The 23,762-nt window shown below is 35.5% G+C and overlaps 1 protein-coding gene across 1 annotated transcript in view; it reads right to left on the bottom strand.

Moving 5' to 3' along the window:
• The window catches only part of EYS (eyes shut homolog (Drosophila)), a 272,013-nt gene that overhangs the window by 19,303 nt on the left and 228,948 nt on the right, over window positions 1-23,762 (bottom strand). Inside the window, exons 7-8 of the mRNA XM_011993063.1 lie at window positions 21,116-21,290; window positions 5,497-5,669 (exon numbers count right to left, since the gene is read on the bottom strand). Of these exons, the coding sequence (XP_011848453.1) occupies window positions 5,497-5,669; window positions 21,116-21,290 (348 nt within the window). The remainder of the gene's footprint in view (window positions 1-5,496; window positions 5,670-21,115; window positions 21,291-23,762) is intronic.

Genomic DNA, 23,762 nt, shown 5'->3' with positions numbered 1-23,762 from the left:
GGGCCTATTATGGGGAGGGGGTGGGGGGGAGGGATGGCATTGGGAGTTGTAACTGATGTAAATGACGAGTTGATGGGTGCTGACAAGTTGATGGGTGCAGCACACCAACATGGCACATGGATACATATGTAACAAATCTGCACATTGTGCACATGTACCCTAGAACTTAAAGTATAATAAAAAAAAATAAAAAAAAATAATTAAGACCTTGGGAAAGGAATGCATGAGGTCTATAAATGGCCGCTCTGGGAGTGTCTGTCTTATGTGGTTGAGATAAGGACTAAAATACGCCCTGGTCTTCTGCAGTACCCTCAGGCTTATTAGGGTGGGGAAGAAACCCTACCCTGGTAAATTTGAGGTCAGATGGGTTCTCTGCTCTTGAACCCTGTTTTCTGTTGTTGAAGGTATTTATCAAGACAATATATGCACAGCTGAACATAGACCCTTATCAGGAGTTTTTGACTTTGCCCCTTGCCTTTTGGTCTTGCTTTGCCCTTTGCCTTGTGATCTTTATTGGCCTCAGAAGCATGTGATCTTTGTGACCTACTCCCTGTCCATACACCTACCCTTTTGAAATCCTTAATAAAAACTTGCTGCTTTTGCGGCTTAGGTGGGCTTCATGGAACTACCAATATGTGATGTCACCCCTAGCAGCCCAGCTGTAAAATTCCTCTCTTCGTACTCTTTCTCTTTATTTCTCAGACCAGCTGACACTTAGGGAAAATAGAAAGAACCTATGTTGAGTTGGGGGTGGGTTCCCCTAATAAGGGAGGATTCCAGAAGGACACTATTTTATACTGCTTTGGATCTCTTCATGTTGCCTGAGTGGGTTGTCCACAAATATTATTTAAAATTAAAAAATTTGCTATTACTCGATTGAGAATGATTTTCTTTGTTTGTTTGCTTTATATTTAGATACAGGGTCTCATTCTGTCATCCAAGCTGGAGTGCAGTGGCATGATCACAACTCACTGTGACCTTGAATTGTGACCCCAAGCAATCTTCCTGCTTCAGCCTCCTAAGTAGCTAGGACTACAGGCAGGCACCACCACACCTGGCTAATTATTCTATTTTTTTTTGTATAGATGAGGGTTTTGCTATGTTGCCCAGGCTGGTCTAGAACTCCTAGCCTCAAGCAGTCCTCCTCCCTCGGCCTCCCGAAGTGCTAGGATCACAGGCATAAGCTACTGCACCTGACTATTGTTGTTGTTGTTTTAAACATTTTATTTGGTCGTTTTGGAAACTTAATGTCTACTACATTTATCATAATAATTTGAAAATCTTTACATCTTTTATATAGAAAACATTATCTTCTTAAAATAGGAGGTTTAAAATATTTAAACTTAAGAATCTATTAAAACTAATCCATATTATTAAAATAAAAATGATAAAAACATCTGTGTGAACATGGCCTGCATTTTACCCAAGTGTAATCTGACACTTTTTTTCTTTCTCTGTAGGAGGCAACTAATACTGATGGAGTTCTAGTTATATGCTAGGCACTGTGGAGGCCTCCTTATTTTATTGATTCCATATCATACTCTTTTTGGAGTTTTGCTAGATTAGTCTTTGACAATTCTAACTCTCAGACTATAGGGCTTTCTTTACCATTTGCCTTGTGATATTCCTTGGCTGCTGTAAGAACATGACACTAGAAGGCTTGCTTTCCTATTTTTCTTAAGGTAAAGTTTATAGATTTTATCAAGTGGAGGAAATGAAATAATGACCTATTTTCTGATCTTTGTATCTTCCCCTATGGTCATGATAATTTCGACTTGCTTGTCACCAGTAATATTTTGATTAAAAACTAAGGGAGCCTCCTCTTATTGCCCCATATTAGAAAGTAAAGTTTGTGGCTGGATCTCATCATTGTCAATCATCTCAGTTTAAAAGAAGGTGGGCAGACCTGCCTAAGGGAAAGTAGCAACCAAGTCCTATTTGTAGAAATTGTTTGTAAACACTGTTTTTGTCTGCCTTCCTAGAATGGGGGCAGGGTATTTATGACTCAATACATAAAACATTTTGAGGGAGGAAACTTCAGTTATCAGGGGCTAAAAATTCAATGTATGTAATTTTTGTGCTTATTAATGCTATCTTGAATGGAAATGAAAAAAGAACTTTATTGAAAAAATAACCTTATAGATACGTCTCTTAAAGTTCTTGACTTTTCACTCACTGCTTTGTAAAAACTAATAAAAATTTCAGACTTGACAAAAGTAGAATGAAATCTCCCCAGACTTTGGCCAAAACTTCCCCACGAACAGAGATTCTTAAATATCTCCTTTTCACACATGAGAAACCTGATGTTCAGGGGAGTTAAGTTACTTGCCCAATGTCTAAGGTTAGAAATAGAAATGTGTCTGTTTCTTTCTACTAAGGCTTAGTTGCCACATCTGTTCATTTAAATGCTCAAAGAGCCTGATGTTTATATAAACTTCAGAATTATTATGTATACTTCACTTTCTCTCCCAGTTTCACTTATAATGTAGCAGGTTGTATTGAAGAGCATAGAAGACTAAACAAGTAAAATGTGTGTTCCTAGGAATCATAGCTAGTGCCTACTTATCTTTTACTTTTTATGACTATTATAAGTTCATAGAGATAGAGAATCTAATACACATGTAACTACATCTCTATTAATGATCACGATGGGATTGAAAATAGTGAAATAAAGACTAAAGCTTATTTTTTTTCTATGAAGAAAGCATGTGCATTGCTTGCTGTGTTCCACATGGCCACCTTCACCTGAAAAATGAGTATTTGAAAACAGGAAAACACAGTAATAATTCCTCAAACTGCCATCTACTGTGTGTTGGACCAATTTCTCTATTATTAGGAAAACCAAGGACTTGGCTGGAAACCATCCCATGTGTTGGAAGGGCTTGAAGAATTGAACTACTCCATTAGCAAGAATCAGTTTCAGTGGAAATCAGGGACTGGTTGGACCATAAAGAATTGTTGGCATGACAAAAATGTTTAAGTACTTTGAACACTTGTCTGTTTCATGCAAAATGTCTGCATGTGTGGGTTTCTTTACCTTATGGAATGAGAAATGAGTGAAAAGAAAATTATACTATGAATGGAAAAAATGTGAAAACAAAAAAGGAAACATTTTCATTATTTGCTGGGTTAAAAGTCAAAAACGTACACATTATGGAATCTGACTTGGCTATATGTCATTGATGCACAATAGCTAGAATTTAGTAATATTAAAACTAGTCATGAAAAAAGCAATTTACCAATATTATGAGGAAAAAGTAAACTGAGGCGATTTTATGATTTAGGAGAGGTTACATGTATAGTTGTAAATCATAAGTTATAACAGGAAGGACTGCTATAACACAAAAGAAGTCAGCAAATAAGCAAGACTTGAATATATGAGAAAAGTAACTGGACATATTGTCTATCTTGCAAAATGTGTGAACCAGAATTCTTGGTATAATATTTTAATGAATACTCTGGATTCTAAAGTATTCTAATCAAATTGTTATTTTATAGAATATCAAGGTATACCTTTGGTTAATTTTGTGTTAGAATTCTATGTGGATGTCACCCGTTTTCTGGCACCTTTAATCAAATCTTCTAGACTTTCTTTCTGTAAAAGTAATTTCATTACTCTGACTATTCCAATACATATGTATGTATGTATGTATGTATGTATGTATCGATCTATCATCCATCTATCTATCTATCTATCTATCTATCTATCTATCTATCTATCTATCTATCTATCTATCTTCTATCTATACATCCATTCATGTATCTTCATCTGCCGTCTGTGTATATAATCCATTTATATATATCCACACATCCACACAAATTTTGGGTTAATCTATCTTTCAAACTTTCACTGTCTGAGCCTTTAAGCATCAAAACTGTGGCTTGCCCTATTGTTAAATTCACTAGCCCTTATGTTACTTGTCATATTATTTCTTTCCATTTCTAAAAGCTATTTCTTTGGGAGTTATAAAGGTACTCATCTTGGTTAATTTTTGAGTACTTTGCCTTTCACTAAGGAACTATCCTATGAAAACCATCACAATTAGTTTTTATTATTGCTATTAAGTTTAAATATTTAACCAAATTTTTTTTTTTTTTTTTTTGCTCTGCACTATATGATGGGTGACTCAACAGACATGGTCACTGCCCTCAGTTCTATAAAAGACAATCAGGAAACGCTTCCCTAAATTAGCAAGGTGAAGTGTTAGCACCTGTTATGGAGGGGCAGATGAAAGCATTTTAGGCAGAGGGAAACAACACAAAATCTCTACTCCAGGAAAGAGTGTGGCATATTCTAGGAATTAAGAAACACTGTTTCTTAAAGATCAAGATTGATCCCTAGTGTCACTATGAGAGACTGGTTTATGTAAGCCAGATACAAAACTTCATCTCATTATTTCATAGTTACACTCTCAAGACATGATTAAACATTTTTTCCTGTAAACTACTATTATTCTAACCCTCAAATGTCTTCCATTTATTAACAATTTTAACTTTTGGAGAGTTAAACACAAGTAGAATATCAAGGAATATAGGAATAGCATGTTTGCATTAATATATTTGATAAAGTTATCTAGAAGTATTAATTTTTTTCTTATCACAAATATGAATATGATGTTACAATAAAACATCCAAATAATGCAAAGGTGGATATAGTACAACTGGTGATTGACTCCTGTACTCTTTTTATCCCAGCCTCTGTTTCTAAAATAGGGAAGAGAGAGCTAAAGCTCTCTCACCCACCATCTCATCTTCTGGGTGGTGGGTGAGGCAGGATAGAGAAATAGTAGATAGTCCAGTCTCAGAAAGCTAGGATATGGCAGGTAGGTCTTTATGTCCCTTTATTTTCCTGGCTTAATCTCTCCAGCTTCACTAACTGGGAGTTTCCTGGATTCCCTAATGCTGTTCTGGAAGTCCCAGCCAGGGATTAAAGAGAAGATAGATCAGATCTGGAAGTACTGTTATAGCCCAGCTTGTGAGCGCCCAGAGATTGCTGAGCTCTTTTAGAGGCACTACCATAAATTGTCCCAGTAGTTAGGACATTGTTGCTTCTGACTGTTACTACTGGACTTGGGACCATTTCTCCTCTCTAATTTCCCTCTGAAGCTGATGGTCTTGTGATATTGCTGAGGGTTTTGAGTGAGATGGAAAGTACAGATAGGAGAGGCTCACAGAGATGAAGTCTTGATTTGGAACTGAGTTATGAACTTAAGCTCACTTGACTTAACTGCATTTAGCACAAAACATCTAGAACATCCACACAAATAGGGAGTTTAGAGTTAATAAAGCAATACTAAAAGCCATATTTTTTGTACTACTGAATTTTAAGTACTAGTCTATCTGTGAAGTATAATGTCAAACATACTCGAAAAAGAGGAGAGTAGATTCTAATTTTATTATATGTACTTTTTTACTTTTCAAAAAGAAAACTGACTTTGAAATTCCTAATTTTAGTTATATTTGTGAACAGCAAAATGACTTGAAATTCTGCTTTACCTTGTTCACAGTAGATTCCAGTGGTTCCTAGAGGACAGAAACAGGTGTATCCATGAGGTAATGAAATGCAGGTTGCTCCTCTGCTACAGTGGTGTGGAGGGTCATGTTCAGGATCACAGATGGAAACTGTCTCTGTGCAGAATGCTCCTTTCCACCTAGTGGTACAGTTGCAGCTGTGGGTTGAGAGAAAGTCACATGGTTTGAGCACTTGTGTAGAGATGGATACATACTATGTATTGCCTTGATGCTAACTTGTCAATTTTAACTGAAGTTCCAAGAGATCAAAATGAATTGTGATTCAAACTCTAAGACCTAAATTGTCAAAGGAGAGAGTTAATAACTGGTTACAGGATTACTGGACTCCACATCAAAGACTTTAAAAGATTCAGAGTGTAAAAGTAGAAAGATAATTTTTTGAGAATCGTTTCTTTGGACAAAATTGCATTGTAAGTCTCTCTCCCAACTCCCACACCACCACCAAGAGAAATAGCTGTGCATGGTATTGCTGTCTCCTAACTTCAAGCCTAGTGGAAAGAGATTTAGCAGGACCACTTGGAGAGCTTGGTATATGTTCTCTGGCATTGGCAAACTCACAGGCTCAGCTCCTGGGGTTGCAGAAAGAGCTGCAAACATGCTGAAGACAAGTCAAATGTGAGTGAATCCCAGGAAAGGGATGTTCATAGTCAGGAACAACAGCTTGAGGATATATAAAAATGAATCTTGACCAAGAGGTGTCCTTCTGGCTAAGATACCTGGGCAGTAAGAGGTTTCTGGCTAGAGCAGAAGCTGAGGGGTAATGGGGAATACTCAGCTGAAAGAGAGACCTTGTCTGGGTTTAGAGAGTGATATTGGGAGGAGCCCAGAAGAAAACTTTCCGATAGACCCATCAAAGGCAGAGTTGTCAGACAAAACGCAGAGCATCTAGTTAAATTTAAACATGAGTTAAACAATGAATAACTTTTCTTAGTAGAAGTATGTCCTGATACGGTTTGGCTGTGTCCCCACCCAAATCTCATCCTGAATTGTAGTTCCTGTAATCCCCATGTGTTATGGGAGGGACTAGGTGGAGAAAATTGAATCATGGGGGAGGTTTCCCCCATCCTGTTCTCATGATAATGAGTTAGTACTCATGAGATCTGATGGTTTTATAAGGGGCTTCCTTCTTCACTGGGCGCTCATTCTTCTTCCTGCCACCACATGAAGAAGGACATGTTTGCTTCCCCTTCCACCATGATGTAAGTTTTCTGAGGCCTCCCCAGCCATGCTGAACTGTGAGTCAATTAAACCTCTTTCCTTTATAAATCACCCATTTTCAAGTATGTCTTTATTAGCAGCATGAGAACGGACTAATACATGTCCCATACAATATTTGAACTTTAAATAAATAATATTTGAGATTTTATTGTTATATATCTTGATATATAGATACATATATATACATATATATACATGCACACATATATATATAGTTGATAAATTGTTGTTTGTCTGAAATTCAAATTTATCTGGGCACCGTGTGTTCATTTTCCCCTCCCTGCCTCCCTCCCTACCTGCCTTTTTCCCTTTCTTCCTTCCCTTTCTCTCCCCACCATACCCCTTCCTTTCTTCTTCTTCTGAAAACACTACACTAAAGAGTACATGAGAGAAAGGGTTAACTTAAAATTCCTGTTACAGTCAGAGAGCCATAAACCACCGTGCCAGTCTAAAGAGCACATTCTAGAACTGGGTGTGAGATATAGGGGTCAGAAACTGTTAAACTGGAAAAGGACAGCAGTTGATCACACCTTCCCAGACCTTTTAGTTATGTCATATACTTTTATATGCTTGTTGCATCTAAATTAATAGTTGTGCAAAAAAAGTCGGAAAATTGTATAGGGTTCTCCAAAATAGAGACAAACAAAATACAGAATTAATCTGCTACAAAATTATATTTTTTGAAGATTATTTTTGAAGATCAAAAAGAGTATAGAATGTATAAAGACTTCTTATACAAAAAAGAGAATGAGTAATTTCGCAAAAGAAATAAAACTATAGTAAAAATTCTTATTAAATAATTTTTAAACACGATGCTCTGTCATTACTTTTAAAAGTGACGATTGCGCCATCTAGTGGTTCATTTTTATCTACTTGAAAAAAGCTTAAAAACAAAATTATTCTCACTGCCTTATAGATAGAACTCACAATGGTAAAATATTTATTTTATTTAATTCACTTACACTTTATTGTATATATTTAAGGTATATAACATAGTGTTATGGGAATAAAATACTTGCTTGGATATTAAAGTGGATAAATCACATTAAGCATAATATAATATAGATGCTAAAATCTTATTTGAAAAAAATAACAAATCAGAGCATCATATAGTTTGTCTCAGAATTTTTAGGTCTGAAACAATTAGCTATATGTTTAATATATAATTAGTGATTATATAATTCTAGTGAGAATGATTTTGTGCAAGGCCAAATTTTTCTTTTTGTTCCTTGGTTTCTATAACACCCTGTGAAATATAGATAACAAAAAATTTCAAGCCTTCATTAGTTATTCTCTACTTTGGGTGATATTTTTCTGACCCTTGATGTTAATTCATTAATATTTCTTCCCTTAACCACATATACTACTCTGCCCTGAGGAAAAGTAGATTTTGTGGAAGTGTGTGTGTGAGGTGAGGTGTCTATATAGTGGGCAATGTAAAAACAAAACAAAGACAGGTTGGTATCTATTTAAAGAATATTTATTATTTTTTACAGGCTAGCTGTCTGTGCTTATCTTAGGATTGAGGATAGTACTGTGCTTGGTACTGAGATTCTACAACACAGGAGGGTCCATTTTTGACCTCATGGACTTCTGTATTTTGGAGAAATCAGATTAGTAAGGAGACAATTTTAATAAGATGGGACGAGTTCTAAAATGGGTATTATGGTATCCTGTGGATGGATATCTAAGTAATTTTAGTGGATTACTTAGGGAAGGCTAAGGGAAGGCTTAGGAAAGGCTGCCAAAGTGAAATTTGCCCGTATAAATGCATGCACTGAGAGGAGGTGTCAAAGGACTTTGAACAACAGGCTGAGACAATTCAACTTTTTTTTAAAAAACTATTAATTTTTGTGGGTACAGAGTAGGTGTACATATTTATGGGGTACATGACATGTTTTGGTATAGGCATGCAATGTGTGACAATCACATCATGGAAAATAGGGTATCCATCCCCTCAAGCATTTGTCCTTTGTGTTACAAACAATCCAATTATACTCTCTTAGTTATTTTAAAATGTACAATTAAATTATTATTGACTATAGTCACCCTGTTGTGCTATCCAATACTAGTTCTTGCTCATTCATTCTCACTACTTTTTTGTACCCGCTAACCATCCCTACCTCCCTGTTACCTACCACCCTTCTCAGCCTCTAGTGACCATCCTTCTACTCTCTATCTCCATGAGTTCAACTGTTTTGATTTTTAGAACCCACAAATAAGTGAGAATATGTGATGTTTGCCTTTCTGTGCCTGGCTTCAGTTCAACTTTTAAGTGACAGGTGTATACAAAATGACACGAATGATGAGGCACACTTTAAGAATATTGATCTGTTATGTGTAGGATGATTGCATAGTTTAACAATAAGCTCTCTGGTGACGTAATTTTAATCTTAGTGAGATCGTAGCATATTTTTGCTACTAGAAAAGGGGCCGGCAACCTTTTTTTTTGTAAAGGGCAAGGCAGTTTACAGTTTTGCTTTGTGGGCCATATAGACACTGTAGCAATAACTAAACTCTGCCATTGTTGAAAGCAGCCACAGAAAACACACAAATGGGTGTGGCTGTATCCCAATAAATTTTAGTTACACAAATAGGTGGTAGGCCAGATTTGGCCCATATGCCATAGTTTTCTGACCCCAGCACTCTAGACCATTAATTCCAGAGCTAGGGTCTGTTTTGTTTTTCATTATTGTCTCAAGGCCCAAAACAGTTCTTGGTTTATTGTAAGTTTTAATTGACTATTCAAGGAATAAACATATAAATGAATAAATATAATAGGTCATGGCTGGGATAAGAAAGCAGATGGAGGCAAAAGTCCTGAATAGGAAAATTGCTGTGGGGATGCAGAGGTTGAAGTGTAGATGTGAGAGGCATTTTCAAGGCTTTGGTAAGTGTGTTGGTATGAAAGAAGAAAAATTATAGTAATGACAAACATTATTTGATGCTTACCATGTGTCAGGCACTCTTCTAACCTTTTTAGTTTCTCTATTACCTTATAAGAAGGGTACTATCATCATCCTCATTTTGAAGAGGAGGAATCTGAGGAACAGAGAGGTTAAGTCTGCTAATAAGTGAGGAAGTCCACGCTTTAGTTACCATTTTATGTCTCTCAATCCTGTGGAAGTGTTGGGACCGTGAAAGAGCATGGTGTTGTTAGTGAAATAGGGACAACTGGATAGCAATATAGTAAAGGGAAAACATAAAGAATCTACTTTTATAGGCTTTATTCTTGGGATGCAAGACTGGTTCAACATACACAAATTGATAAATGTGATTCACTACATAAATAGAATTAAAAGCAAAAACCATATCATGTTCTCAACAGATGCAGAAAAGACTTTGATAAAATTTAACTTTCTTTTGTGTTAAAAACCCTCAACAAACTAGACATTGAAGGACCATACTTCAAAATAATAAGAGCAGTCTATGACAAATCCATAGCCAAACATCATCCTGAACAGGCGAAAGATCGAACCATTCCCCTTAAGAACTGCAACAAGACAAGGGTGCCCACTCTCGCCACTGCTATTCAACACAGTAATGGAAGTGCTAGCCACAGCAATCATGCAAGAGAAAGAAAGAAAAGATATCCAAATAGAAAGAGAGGAATTCAAGTCATCTCTCCTTGCAGATGATATTATTCTATACTGAGAAAATCCCATGGACTCTGCCAAAAGGCTCCTAGAACTTATAAATAACTTCAGTAAAATTTCAGAATACAAAATCGCTGTACAAAAATCAGTAGCATGCCTATACACCAATTACGTCCAAGCTGAGAACAAAAGCAAGAATGAAATCCCATTTACAATAGCCACAAAAAGAATGAAGTACCTAGGAACACGGAACCAAGGAGGTGAAAGATCTTTATAATGATAATTACCAAACACTGATGAAGGAAATCAGAGATGACACAAATGAAAAAAGATTTCATGCTCATAAAAAGGAAGAATCAATATTGTTAAAATGGATATACTGACCAAAGCAATTTACAGATTCAATGTTATTCCTATAAACTACCAACATAATTTTTCACAGAATTAAAAAAATTATTCTAAAATTCATATGGAAACAAAAAAGAGGCTAAATAGCCGAAACAATCCTAAGCAAAAAGCACAAGGCCAGAGGCATCACTCTACCTAACTTCAAACTATACTACAAGCCTACAGTAATCAAAATAGCATGGCACTGGTACAGAAACAGACACACAGACCAATGGACAGAACAGAGAACCTAGAAATAAAGTCATACACCTAAAAGCACCTGATCTTCAACAAAGTCAATGGTAAGCAATGGGGAAAGGGCTTCCTATTCAATAAATGGTGCTGGAATAACTGGCTAGCCATATGCAGAAGATTGAAACTAGACCCCTTCCCTTCACTATATATGTTATGAAAATTAACTCAAGATGGACTAAAGACTTAAATGTAAGACCTAAACCTATAAAAACCCTAGAAGAAAACCTAGGAAATACCATTCTAGACATCGGGCTTGGTAAAGAATTTACGACTAAGTCCCCAGAAGCAATTTCCATAAAAGCAAAAATTGACAAGTGGGACCTAATTAAACCAAAGAGCTTCTGCACAGCAAAAGAAACTATCAATAGAGTAAACAGACAACCTACCGAATGGGAGAAAATATTCACACACTACACAACAACAAAGGTCTAATGTCTAGAATATATAAGGAACTTAAACAATTCAACAAGCAGAAAACAGATAACCCCATTAAAAAAATGGGCACATGACATGAACAGACACTTCTCAAAAGAAGACATACATGAAACCAACAAATAGATTAAGTAATGCTCAACATCACTAATCGTTAGAGAAATGCAAACCAAAACCACAATGAGATACCAACTCACACCAATCAGAATGGCCATTATAAAAAAGTAAAAAAAAAAAATGACAGCCATTGGTGAGGTTGCAATGAAAAGGGCACACTTAAACATTGCTAGTGGGAATGTAAATTACTTCAGCCACTGTGAAAAGCAGTGTGGATATTTCTTTAAAAACTTAAAACAGAACTACCATTCAACCCAGCAATCCCATTACTGGCTATACACCCAAAGGAATATAAATCATTCTATGAAAAAGACATATGCATCTGTATGTTAACCGCAGCACTATTCACAATAGCAAAGACATGGAATCAACCTATATGCCCATCAACAGGGTACTGGATAAAGAGAATGTGGTACATATTCATCATGGAATACTACACAGCCATTGAAAAAATGAAATCATGTCCTTTGTAGAAACATGAATGCAGCGGGAGGCCATTATCTTATGCAAACTAACATAGGAACAGAAAACTAAATACTGCATATTCTCATTTATAAGTAGGAGCTAAACAATGAGTACGTATGGACACAAACAAATGGGAACGATAGGCACTGGGGACTACTTGATGTAGGAAGGTGGGAGGCAATGTGGGGTGAAAAACTACCTATTGGGTACTATGCTCACTATCTGGGTGATGGAATTATTTGTACACCAAACCTCAGCAACACACACTTATGTAACAAACCTGCACATGTACATCCTGAACCTAAAATAAAAGCTGAAAAAACAAAGCCACTTTTAGCTAGACTGCATTGGAGGTAAGAGTGGGTGATAAAATAGCTTTTTTTTTCTATAAGCTTCTAGGGACATGGCTTGTAAATTTGATGATAGTTCAGGACATAAGGCAGATTTAATTAAATAGACTAGCAGGCAAAGAGGTGGGAAACATGCACCCGGCATACAATAGCTAAGACTACTTAAATTATACTGAGGAATCATTGACACTATACAGAGCACTGTTTTCTTATTTCAAGACCATTCAAAAAATGTTACATATCCTTAATTGTCAGTACAAGGAAAAATTTGTGGGTTCTTCTGTCTCCAAACATAAACAGATGATAGCAGAGAATAAAATATTAAACACTTTGGAAATGTAACAGCTCATCATGATAGTAAATCTAGAGATGAATATTACAGTGTGTTCTTACTAATATAGTTAATTATTTTACTTCTGTTCATTTAGAATGAAACTGATTTGAATTCCTAAATTGCAGATATATTGTTTAGTTCTGACTGTCAATTTTATAGCTTAGAACTTCTATGGGTTAATTTTTCCTCATTACTATAGAAATTCAACATGAAGAATTTAATTTTCTTGTAATTAGGCAAGTCTAAGACTGTAAGAGTTTAGTATGAACATGGATATAAAAAATTAACTGAAAATGAGATAATAGAAGAATTAATATTTTTTGTTAAATATCATTCACTTACTAAATATTACCAAAGAGGGAATATAGAGCAGCATTGTACATCGTTACCAAGGTGAGTACAAAATAGAAAACATGGACTTGTTCCCCACCCTGAGGACTTGCTACTTTATTTAGAATAATGTATTTGTATGAAATATATAATATATAAAATATAATATTCAAAGTTTCTTAGGGCTTTACCTTAGTGCCAGGCACCATTTTAAGTACTTTAGATGTAGTAATTTGTTTAATCACCATATAAAACCTACAAAGTAATACTATTATTCGCCCTCAGATTACAGATGAGAAGCTAATACAGAAAAATATAACCTCTGCTTAGCCTACTTTTTCAGGTTACCTATCAAATATGGATTTTGATGCTTTGGATAAGAGAGATTCTTCTTTATATGTTGAGGCTGAGGTAAGAACGGGAAAAGAAAGCTCTTGGAGAAAATTTACCTTGAGCTGGATCTGTAAAAAAGTTCTGGTTATAGATTTGTGGGTTTTCTATGCATAAGCAAAAGCACAGACACAAAATCTATGTGGTGTGATGATAAAGTCATATGAATAATAGAATAAATGCATGTAATTTAGCAATGGGTGATCACACAACCTAAAGGAATCTAGTTCTGCATATATAACTTATTTCTCTGCTATTTAAATAAAAAGGGAAACATAGCTGAATTATTTTCTCAGGTCATCTCCTGTGTGGATGACTAATTCATATAAAATTGCTTTCCTTTATGGCTTATTTCCATTTGAGTAACAAGTTAGGAGAACAAGGTAAGTGTGATATGATGTATAACATTTTATCTGCCAAAATTTGCTGAATTTTAAATGACATGCTCAAAATTTGAGCCTTTGAAGAATATACAATCAAGTGCTAAAACAAATGAACCTCATCGTACACTGGAATGTGATGGCATATTGAAACTCAACATGCTTACTAGGACAGGTTGCTATAATAATCACTCCACCTGCTGACATTCCCCCATGGCCTTCGTTTCTTTGCTGGTGAGATACTCACCTAGGTCCTTGGTGATACCTCACAGAGTTTAAGAAGGATGAGACGAAATGACTCTTTATGTACTATTGAAAATACTGGCAGTTGTCTGTAGGCTTTATTTTGTAGTTCTCCAGGTGTAAGAGCTTGAACATTGTAGTATATTAACAGTTGGAATCAGAATTCCTATTAAGGAGAGAACTGTCTTTGGGAAACTACATGAGCTGCTTGGAGTAGACAGTGAAACCTGGTTGCATTGGGATGAACATGAGCCTGGACTACAAAATACGATGATAAATTATTCTGCCTGAGACCAGGAGGGAATTGTGGTTTGTTTTAACCTACAGACTCAGTTGGAAAAAAGCAAAGCAAAGGACAGAAGACAAAAATGGGTGGAATTGCCATGTATTTACTGCAGTGGTGCGGTGACCAAAATACAAGTTGGAAGTTGTTTAGGTGGCCATGATATAAACTTTTTTCCTTCAACATTGTCACCTCTCTCCACCCCCCTGCACCAATCTAAACAATCTGTTCTAAAAGTGGAAATGGCTTTGTTAATTTGATAGAAATTAAAGAAGTTGATTATAGCTTTTAGGCATCTGTGATATGGAATAGTCACTATGGGTGAAAGACTGTTGAGCTAGAGACGACTTGAGAACATAAACCTTCCTTTTGGAATCTTCACAATTTATGTAGATGTCAAGGGTCTGGTAGAAAGTAACTGACATCTGAGCTATAAAAAGACCATGAGAGAAAAGAGTTTACTCTTAAGCCACAGTGTAGGGAGGCTTGATGAAAATCCACAGTGAATTCTTACCTCTGACTCTTATTTTCCAGCTGCTTAAATAATAAAGAAACAAAAAAATGCGAGCTTATTTTAGAATCTATGCTCTTCAAATAAGTTTTTCATATTTTCTGACTATGGAAAGATAATTTTCTGAAAATGTCTCATCTTTGGCCAGTGGGAGTCTCTTTAAGTTGGCTCCTGTTGTCTTTTAATATAACCATAGTTGTCTTTGTTAACATTCTTGCTTTCAGGCATTAAAAAGATCTCTAGGCTTATATAATATATTTTCTCTCCTAGAGCTGAGTGTAAAAGTCTCCAAGAAGTCTTGGTTCATTTTAGTGGAAAATGGTATTTGGAGATGACAATTTTGGCACTAGAGGTGTTCATTGATACTGAGTTATTGTTTCTAAATCTTTTTAGCGGATATAGCTGGGAAAATTTTTTTAAAAAGAAAGATTTTTTTTTTTGAGATGGAGTCTTGCTCTGTCGCCCAGGCTGGAGTGCAATGGTGCAATCTCGGGTCACTGCAGCCTCTTCCTCCCGGGTTCAAGTGATTCTCCCTCTTCAGCCCCCTGAATAGAAAGTTAAGTAATATGTTCATACATTAATTCCAATTCATATTAAGGAGTAGAATGATTCTCACTTCTTTGATTTTATGCCTAGATCTCTTTCATGCTGAAAATTCTAGTTCCTAATGATTAATATTAATTGTTCATTTGGTTTATGTATATTTATCTGTTATATAAATATAATGCTATTTGTGTATTTTTATATATAGTTTTAAAATAACAATATCAATGTTACCACTAACATCAAGACTACAGGATGCAATAGAATATCTTTATGGTTCTTTTTGTTTTAGGCCATAATCCACTGTATAGTAAACATATTGTGTTTTAAGATCAATTGAATTAAATCTTTTCTGCTTGGTTATGCTACCAACTTGAAGTACAGTTGAATTTATTCATTTCCTTATTTTCCTTCAGTATTCAAAGAGTGGTCTTTTTCTTTTTTGATTTACCATGTGAAACATTTTACCTGGTTCCAAATAAAAACTAAAAACAAATTATAGTTAGAAAGTCTAGCTTTTATCCTTTTACTACTTCTTGTTTTCTCCCTCACCCTATAGATAACCATTTATAAATTGTGTATGTGTAATCTTGCATTTTTTTCTTAGAAAAATATAAGCCTATTTGTATGTGTATCTATATTTATGTATTTATATCTGTTTATATCTATTATCCCCTTTTCTTACATGTTTCTTTACCCTGACTTTTTTCACTTAATAAGTCCTGAGGATCACTCCATAGCAACATATAAAAGGTCTATATATATATATATGTATATATATGAAGTCCTCCATTACATAAACATTCCTTAGCTTTTTCAACCAGATACCTAGTGATGAACATTTGAGCAGTTTCCAGTCTTTGTTTTAACAAATAGAGAAATTAGGTTGCTCTAATACATAATAGTGTCTGCTTCTCTATAGCCTCACTACTAGATTAATCATATTTTTAGCTTTTTGCCAACCTCATAGGTGAGAAAAATTATCTATCTAAAATTGGAATCTCTAGAAGACGGAGTTAAGGGCAATTCCAAGGAAGTAAGGAATACTCTTTCAAGGAAGTAACAGTGAGAGAGAAGCAAAGGGAGGAGGAAAAAAGGAGAACTAGTACAAGGTAATGAGTTACCAAGCTGGCCATAGCTTCACAAGAAACACAGCTGATTGCTTGGTAAGGAGAGAGTGTTTCTTGGAAGGTGGGATAGAGTAGTACAATTAATTTGTTTGCTATGCAGAGAGAAAAAGAATAACAGGAAGAGGCGGGTTGATAACAGTCATACATAGCTTGACAACAGATTAAAAATTTACATTTTGCTGCATTGGCAATGGAAAACCAGGAAACATTTTGAGCAGGAAAATGATTAAGAGCAAAGAGGATTTTAGGAAGATCTGGATTAAGGTTAGGAGTGTTTAGGGAACAGGTCACCAGTTGGAAAACAATTACATGTCCAGCTGAGGAGTAATAGAAGACTGAATTAAGCATTGTTGGACAAATATATAAAAGAAGACAGTCTGGGCAAAGGATGCTTAATTTGGGAACTTTGGCAGACCTTAGAGAACCTATTACTGGGTTCTAGGGGTTTGTAAACCTCCAAAATGATAAGCACATTTTTGTGTTCCAAGTATGTTCAGTTTTTAGGGGAAAGGGTTTTTAGCTTTAACCTAATGCTCAAAGGCAGTTCTAAGACAAAAAATAATTAGGAAATCCTGAATCAATGAGATTTTGTGATCACTAATAGATTTATGTTGTAAATAAGCCTCATTTATGAACTTAATATTAATCCTTGGTGCATTTTACATTTTTACAACCACATTCTTCTAACTCCTATTGTACTTACTGTCTAAGCTACTCATTTTAACATCTAACTTGTTTTTGTAACTTTATTTTCCCTACACTGCTTTTCTTTTTGTTTTAGATGGAGTTTCCCTCTTGTCATCCAGGCGGGAGTACAGTGTTGAGACCTCAGTTCTCTGCACTCTCTGCCTCCCAGGTTCAAGTGATTCTCCTGCCTTAGCCCCCCAAGTAGCTGGGATTATAGGCACCCACCACCATACTGGCTAATTTTTGTATTTTTAGTAGAGATGGGGTTTTGCCATGTCAGCCAGACTGGTCCCGAACTCCTGACCTCAGGTGATCCACGCATCTCGGCCTCCCAAAGTGCTGGAATTACAGGTGTGAGCCATGGTGCCAGGGCTACACTGTGTTTTCCTTAAAAGGACACATCTGTAGATTGTCCTCAGTCACAGGTTACTGTACAACATGGTGACTATGGTTAGTAGCAACGTCTTGTATTTTGAAAATTGCTGAGAGTAGATTTTAAATATTCCAATCAGAAAAAATTATAAATATGTGAGGTAATGCATATGTTAATTAGCTCATTTGAGCCATTCCATGATGTATACATATTTTGAAATATCATGTTCTACATGATAAATATATCCAATTTTTATTTGTCAATTAAGAAAATAAAGGAAAAAAGTACAACTTAAATAAAATAAAACTTGCTTAAAAACACCTATTAAGCTAGACATGGTGGAAGAGATTGGCAAAAATGTAAAATAATATCTTTCTTCTCATTAAACATTTTTGGTTTGGAATCAGCCATTTCATTAAAGCATTTTATTTATGTCAAAAAAAAAAAAAAAAAAAAAAAGACACCAAGCACATACACACATAGGACTAAGAACTAAACCCATTTTTTTTTTTTTTTTTTACTTAAAACTTTCGTTTTGATGTAACCTTTTTTCTTTTTTATCCTTGGCTACTAAGAACAGAAATAGTTTTCCATTTATTTGTTGTATCAGAACTCATCCCAGGAGTATAAAGGCCTGAAATGAACTCTGCCTTATGATACTTACATTTGAGAAATTCCATTAGAACACAGATGGATCTGTGTGTGGTGATGAACTCGGAGCAGGAGAGAAGGGTTTTCATCACTTTACCAGGGCCCTGAACATACTGGAAAACTTATCGGGCCCCACCTCACTCCTTGCTTGGAATAAGACTTTCCCTTATGTACCCAAACAATGCCTCCCATCCCAGCTAAGAGGAAGGGAGCTAACGGGAGCATTTTGAGTTGTTTTAAATTTATAACATTAAACTGTTCATTGTTAAGACACTTTGATCAGCTTCGAGGTTTTGCTTTTATAATTGATTCTAAGCACCATAAAATTGGTGCTTCTGTGTTGGTACTTGCCTCTTGAGCATTTAAGAAATATTTCAAAAGGTGTGTTAGTTATTTTTCAGGAAAAGATGAAACTTTAGCTTTGAGCTGTCTAGAAGGTTACCTAGAAATTCAATTTAATATTACCCTGCTTCAGTTGAAAAATAAAGTTTAGAGCCATAGAAAATTAAATATCTGTAACTAGGACAAGGACAGAAATAAACTTATTAAACACTTTTGAAAAGTATATTACAAAGCACAATATTTTCTTTCTTTAAAGGAGGTATTCTTATACTGAGATTAGAAAAGGATTGTTTAAAACTATCAAAAGGAATAAAATTCTTTAAACTGCTGCTGCCACTGGATCTGAATGTCTATGAATGGGAGACTTAATATTTTTGAACAGTTTATTGAGGTGTAATTTACTTACCATAAAATTCACCTGTTTTAAGTTCAGGGATCTGTAAATTTAATGTTATTAAATGTTGGTCACAAGAGCTACTTCTGGCTCTGCAGTAAATCTTTATAGTTAGTAATTATTTTGTAATTAAGTCAATAAGAGGATCCCAAAACTGGTCACAATTTTGATAAGAAAAATTTTTAGAATCCTGTAAGGAAATTTGTCAGATGTATCATTCCCCCTGTACATTATCGCTTAAGTCTATTTGTTATTCAAATTTAGGCCCTCATGTTTGAGATACTGTTTTCCACCCACACGGCAATCTATGAAATTCCCAGGATATGTGTTATGAAGAAACGTATTTTCAATTTGGAGAAAATACAAAGTGCCAGTTGAAGACAATTTCAACGTCATTTTAAAAAATTAAGGTGAACAGGTTACAATCAGTAAATGGCTACTTAACACTTTTGTTACCTCATTAAAATTATTCGCTGCTTTTAAGTTCATTTCTTGCTATTTAGATTCTGGAGAGAATCTTGACCCAGGAAATGGAAGATCTGATTTTGAGTCCTGCTGTACTACTCACAGGGTGCTCATACATCCTCTCGAATTACTCACAGTCTCTGGGGCTTATTTTCCCTGTATAAAATTGGAATTAGGATACTGGCCTTGAGTAATTTAGAGGGTTTTAGTGAGGAGCAATGGAAATAATATATAAAAAATGCTTTGTTACCCACAAAGTCCTGTGCAATTGTAAGGTATTATGTTTAATATCGGAACTCAATAGAATTTCTATATTAATCAAAATAATCTGCAAATGGTTCTAAGTACCTATCTACTTGGTACTATATATTCCAAGATACATATATATGGTTCTTAGGTTCAAACTGTTAGGCTGTTTGGTCCACATGGAATAACATAGGGTGGGGATGGATTCCCCACCTTCACCTTCAACTTCATATGCTTTCCTACTGCTACTTTCTAGATCCCTGTTTATTATCACGTCAAAAAATAACAAAAATACTTAGTAGTAACACCTGAAGAATGACTACAACTCTTTAGATAAAGTGAAGTAAACGTGTACTCCTAATTAAATTTAGTTGTAGAGCAAATTAGAGTGCATACTTTGTAAAGCAAGCTAAAGGTTTCATTAAAAATTGTAGAGAAGGAATGATAAAATTATAATGGTAAAGCTAATGCCAAAAATTATTGCTCTGTGATGGTGGCATCCCAAGCCTTAGATTTTGTCCTCAGTAATTCCATGGGCTGAGTCAAACTATACATTTTTTTTTCCCCAAAAAATTTTACTGTGACTATCAGTTATTTGAGCTTTGCTTTTGATCATTTTCTAGCGAGGAGGTGGAAGGAATTTGTTTAGGGTGAATAAGAGATTCACTCATGTCTTTTAAAACTACACTTTCTTCATGGTAGACTCTGTCCTTCAGGAGAAACTCTGACACTCCACTTTCCCAGCTGCTTTTCAGGGAGCCAGTGTTCCTGGTGAAGTGCATTACATCTTCTCATGCATCCTGTAGGGAGCATTTTGACAAATCTCTCTTTAGCTGTCTTATACATGTATGAGACATAAGAAATTTATGAGTAGCTAGAGTGTAAGAAATTGAATAACAGAGTGCTTACTTCCACTTTCTTTAGCATATTCCCAGAACCCCTCATATACTACTTTTGCATAGATGAGATGCTCAGCAAAAGGAGTAATTAATATAAAAACATTCTCCTTTCTTTTTTCCTTCTCACTCAATGGGTCCATGTTGGCTTCATACTAAAGTAGTTCAGAAGTCAAATTGTGTAGCTTTACTATTGCCCTTTATAAAGCGGCTCAAACCTACATATGAAAGCAAATCCCAATGTGTAAGCCTTTGTGTGGTTAACATTTCTGTCTACTCTCTCAATAGTATGGATTTAAGTGATATTTTTCATGGTGCCTGGAATGAGATGTAGTGATTCATTGTCATTGTTTAACAGAACTAAGATGGCATAAATGCTGTGCTGATCCTATTTGTAGTTGCCTTCACCTGTCCTCCCATCATGTAACAAGTCTACATAAGAACATTTTAAATACGTGCATCTGTTTGTGTTCCTAGTTTGTACAAGTGGAATGCCAGTTAGGGTGGAGTACCAGTTAGAGCACAAACAACCTGCTACTTTCATTCCTAATAACGTTATACTTACTAAACACTAGTTCCACTCTCTATGCATGTCCCACCGTTGCCACATTTCATTAAACTGCAGGGAGAAGCATGACACTGGCCAACACTGCGTCCAGCATTTGGGTGGCCTTCGGGATTTCCCAGTCCTCTGAAATGGCCATCCTTCTCAGTGCGAACTTGAAGAGTGAAAATACAACCTTGAAGAAATGCAAAAACGCTTCATGTTAACAAACAGAAGAAATAGATAAAACAAGAAGAAGGTTATTTTTCATTTTTAAAGTAAAAGTTTTTCAAAATAAAGTAATACATGTAAATTTTAAAAGAAATATAAGAATACAGAAATGCACAGAGAAAAATATTTTTTAAAGTCATTCATGATATCACCTCACAGCAGACAACTATTAACATTTTGGGGTGTGTGTGTGTGTGGTATTTTTTCTATGCTTAGTCATATTTTCTTTTAAACAAAAGTGCAATCTGCACTAAGCTGTAGAAAATATAATATTATACCAAAAAGTTGAATATCATAAATAACATTAACATTTTTCTTGTAGCATTAACTATTTTTAAGTGATGGCATATTTCCTTATATCAAAATATATTTAATAAACCTATAATTATTATACCATCAACTCATTTATACTTTTTGCTATTAGAAATAAAGTTGTAATGAATATCTTATATGTATATCTTTGTCCAGTTTAAAATTATTTTCTAGTACATATTTCTAGAAGGAGAATTACTAGGGGAAAAGATATAGATGCTTTGAAGTATGCCTAAGTGTCCGCCCCATAGATATTTTTCACAACTGGACTCAGGAGACTGGGATTCCCCCTTCTTCACAGGCACTACCATGCATGGGATGACCATTCCATTTCATTTTTACATGCAATAGCTAATAAAATACTATTTTCCTGTTTCTAGTTGGGTATCAAAAATCTTTTAACAAATGTATTGGTCATTCATAATTATATTATAATTTATATTTATAGTCTATAAAGAGAGTCTCCTTATATAATGAGGACATTAGCTATTTGTGATATTTGGTACATAAACTTTCTCCAGTTTAATATTTACCATCCAATTTTGTTATTTTTCTCTTTTTTCTTTCAGAGATTTTGCCTTTGTACACATCTTTAGAAAAAAGTTTTCCGCCGGGCGCGATGGCTCACACCTGTAATCCCAGCACTTTGGGAGGCTGAGGCGGGCGGATCAGGAGGTCAGGAGATTGAGACCACCCTGGCTAACACGGTGAAACCCCATTTCTATTAAAAATACAAACAATTAGCCGGACGTGGTGGTGGGCGCCTATAGTCCCAGCTACTCGGGCTGCTCAGGCAGGGGAATGGCGTGAAGCCCAGAGGAGGAGCTTGCAGTGAGCCGAGATAGCGCCACTGCACTCCAGCCTGGGCAACACAGCGAGACTCTATTTCAAAATAAAACAAAACAAAAAAGAAAGAACTTTTCTACCCCACGATTAGATAACTACATATAAATAAAACGGGCAGTTCAGTGAAGAATTTGAAATGAAAGTGTTTGAAATCCTGAAATGTATTGTAATTTACTCATCTCCTTTACCAGTTACTTAGAGTTTATTTGCAAAGTTCTTTCAAATAAATAGGAACATCAACTAGAAATAAGGTCTTTAAAATGATAAAAGAAAGGCAAGACTGAATTTTATTTTCAAAACATTTTTGGGGGGGCATAAAAGGCTTTATTTTTTGTCGTTGTTATACTTAAGTTCTAGGGTACATGTGCACAACGTGCAGGTTTGTTACATATGTATACATGTGCCATGTTGATGTGCTGCACCCATTAACTCGTCGTTTACATTAGGTATTCCTCCTGATGCTATCCCTTCCCCCTCCCCCAACCCCATGACAGGTCCCAGTGTGTGATGTTCCCCACCCTGTGTCCAAGTGTTCTCATTGTTCAATTCCCACCTATGAGTGAGAACATGCAGTATCTGGTTTTCTGTCCTTGCAATAGTATGCTCAGAATGATGGTTTCCAGCTTCATCCATGTCCCTACAAAGGACATGAACTCATTCATTTTTATGGCTGCATAGTATTCCATGGTGTATATGTGCCACATTTTCTTAATCCAGTCTATCATTGATGGACATTTGGATTGGTTCCAAGCTTTGCTATTGTGAATAGTGCCACAATAAACATACGTGTGCATGTGTCTTTATAGTATTTTATTACTTACAATCCTTTGGGTATATACCCAGTAATGGGATCACTGGGTCAAATGGTATTTCTAGTTCTAGATCCTTGAGGAATCCCCCACTGTCTTCCACAATGGTTGAACTAGTTTACACTCCCACCAACAGTGCAAAAGTGTTCCTATTTCTCCACATCCTCTCCAGAACCTGTTGTTTCCTGACTTTTTAATGATCACCATTCTAACTGTCGTGAGATGGTATCTCACTGTGGTTTTGATTTGCATTTCCCTGATGGCCAGTGATGGTGAGCGTCTTCTTTTGAGAAGTGTCTGTTCATATCCTTTGACAACTCTTTGATGGGGTTGTTTGATTTTTTTCTTGTAAGTTTGTTTAAGTTCTTTGTAGAGTCTGGATATTAGCCCTTTGTCAGATGGGTAGATTGTAAAAATTTTCTCCCATTCTGTAGGTTGCCTGTTCACTCTGATGGTAGTTTCTTTTGCCA

This window comes from Mandrillus leucophaeus, unplaced genomic scaffold, assembly GCF_000951045.1.
Source record: "Mandrillus leucophaeus isolate KB7577 unplaced genomic scaffold, Mleu.le_1.0 Scaffold424, whole genome shotgun sequence".
NCBI classification, from domain to species: Eukaryota; Metazoa; Chordata; class Mammalia; order Primates; family Cercopithecidae; genus Mandrillus; species Mandrillus leucophaeus.
Note: the sequence above shows the minus strand (reverse complement) of the source record. Positions and strands in the feature narration are given on the sequence as shown.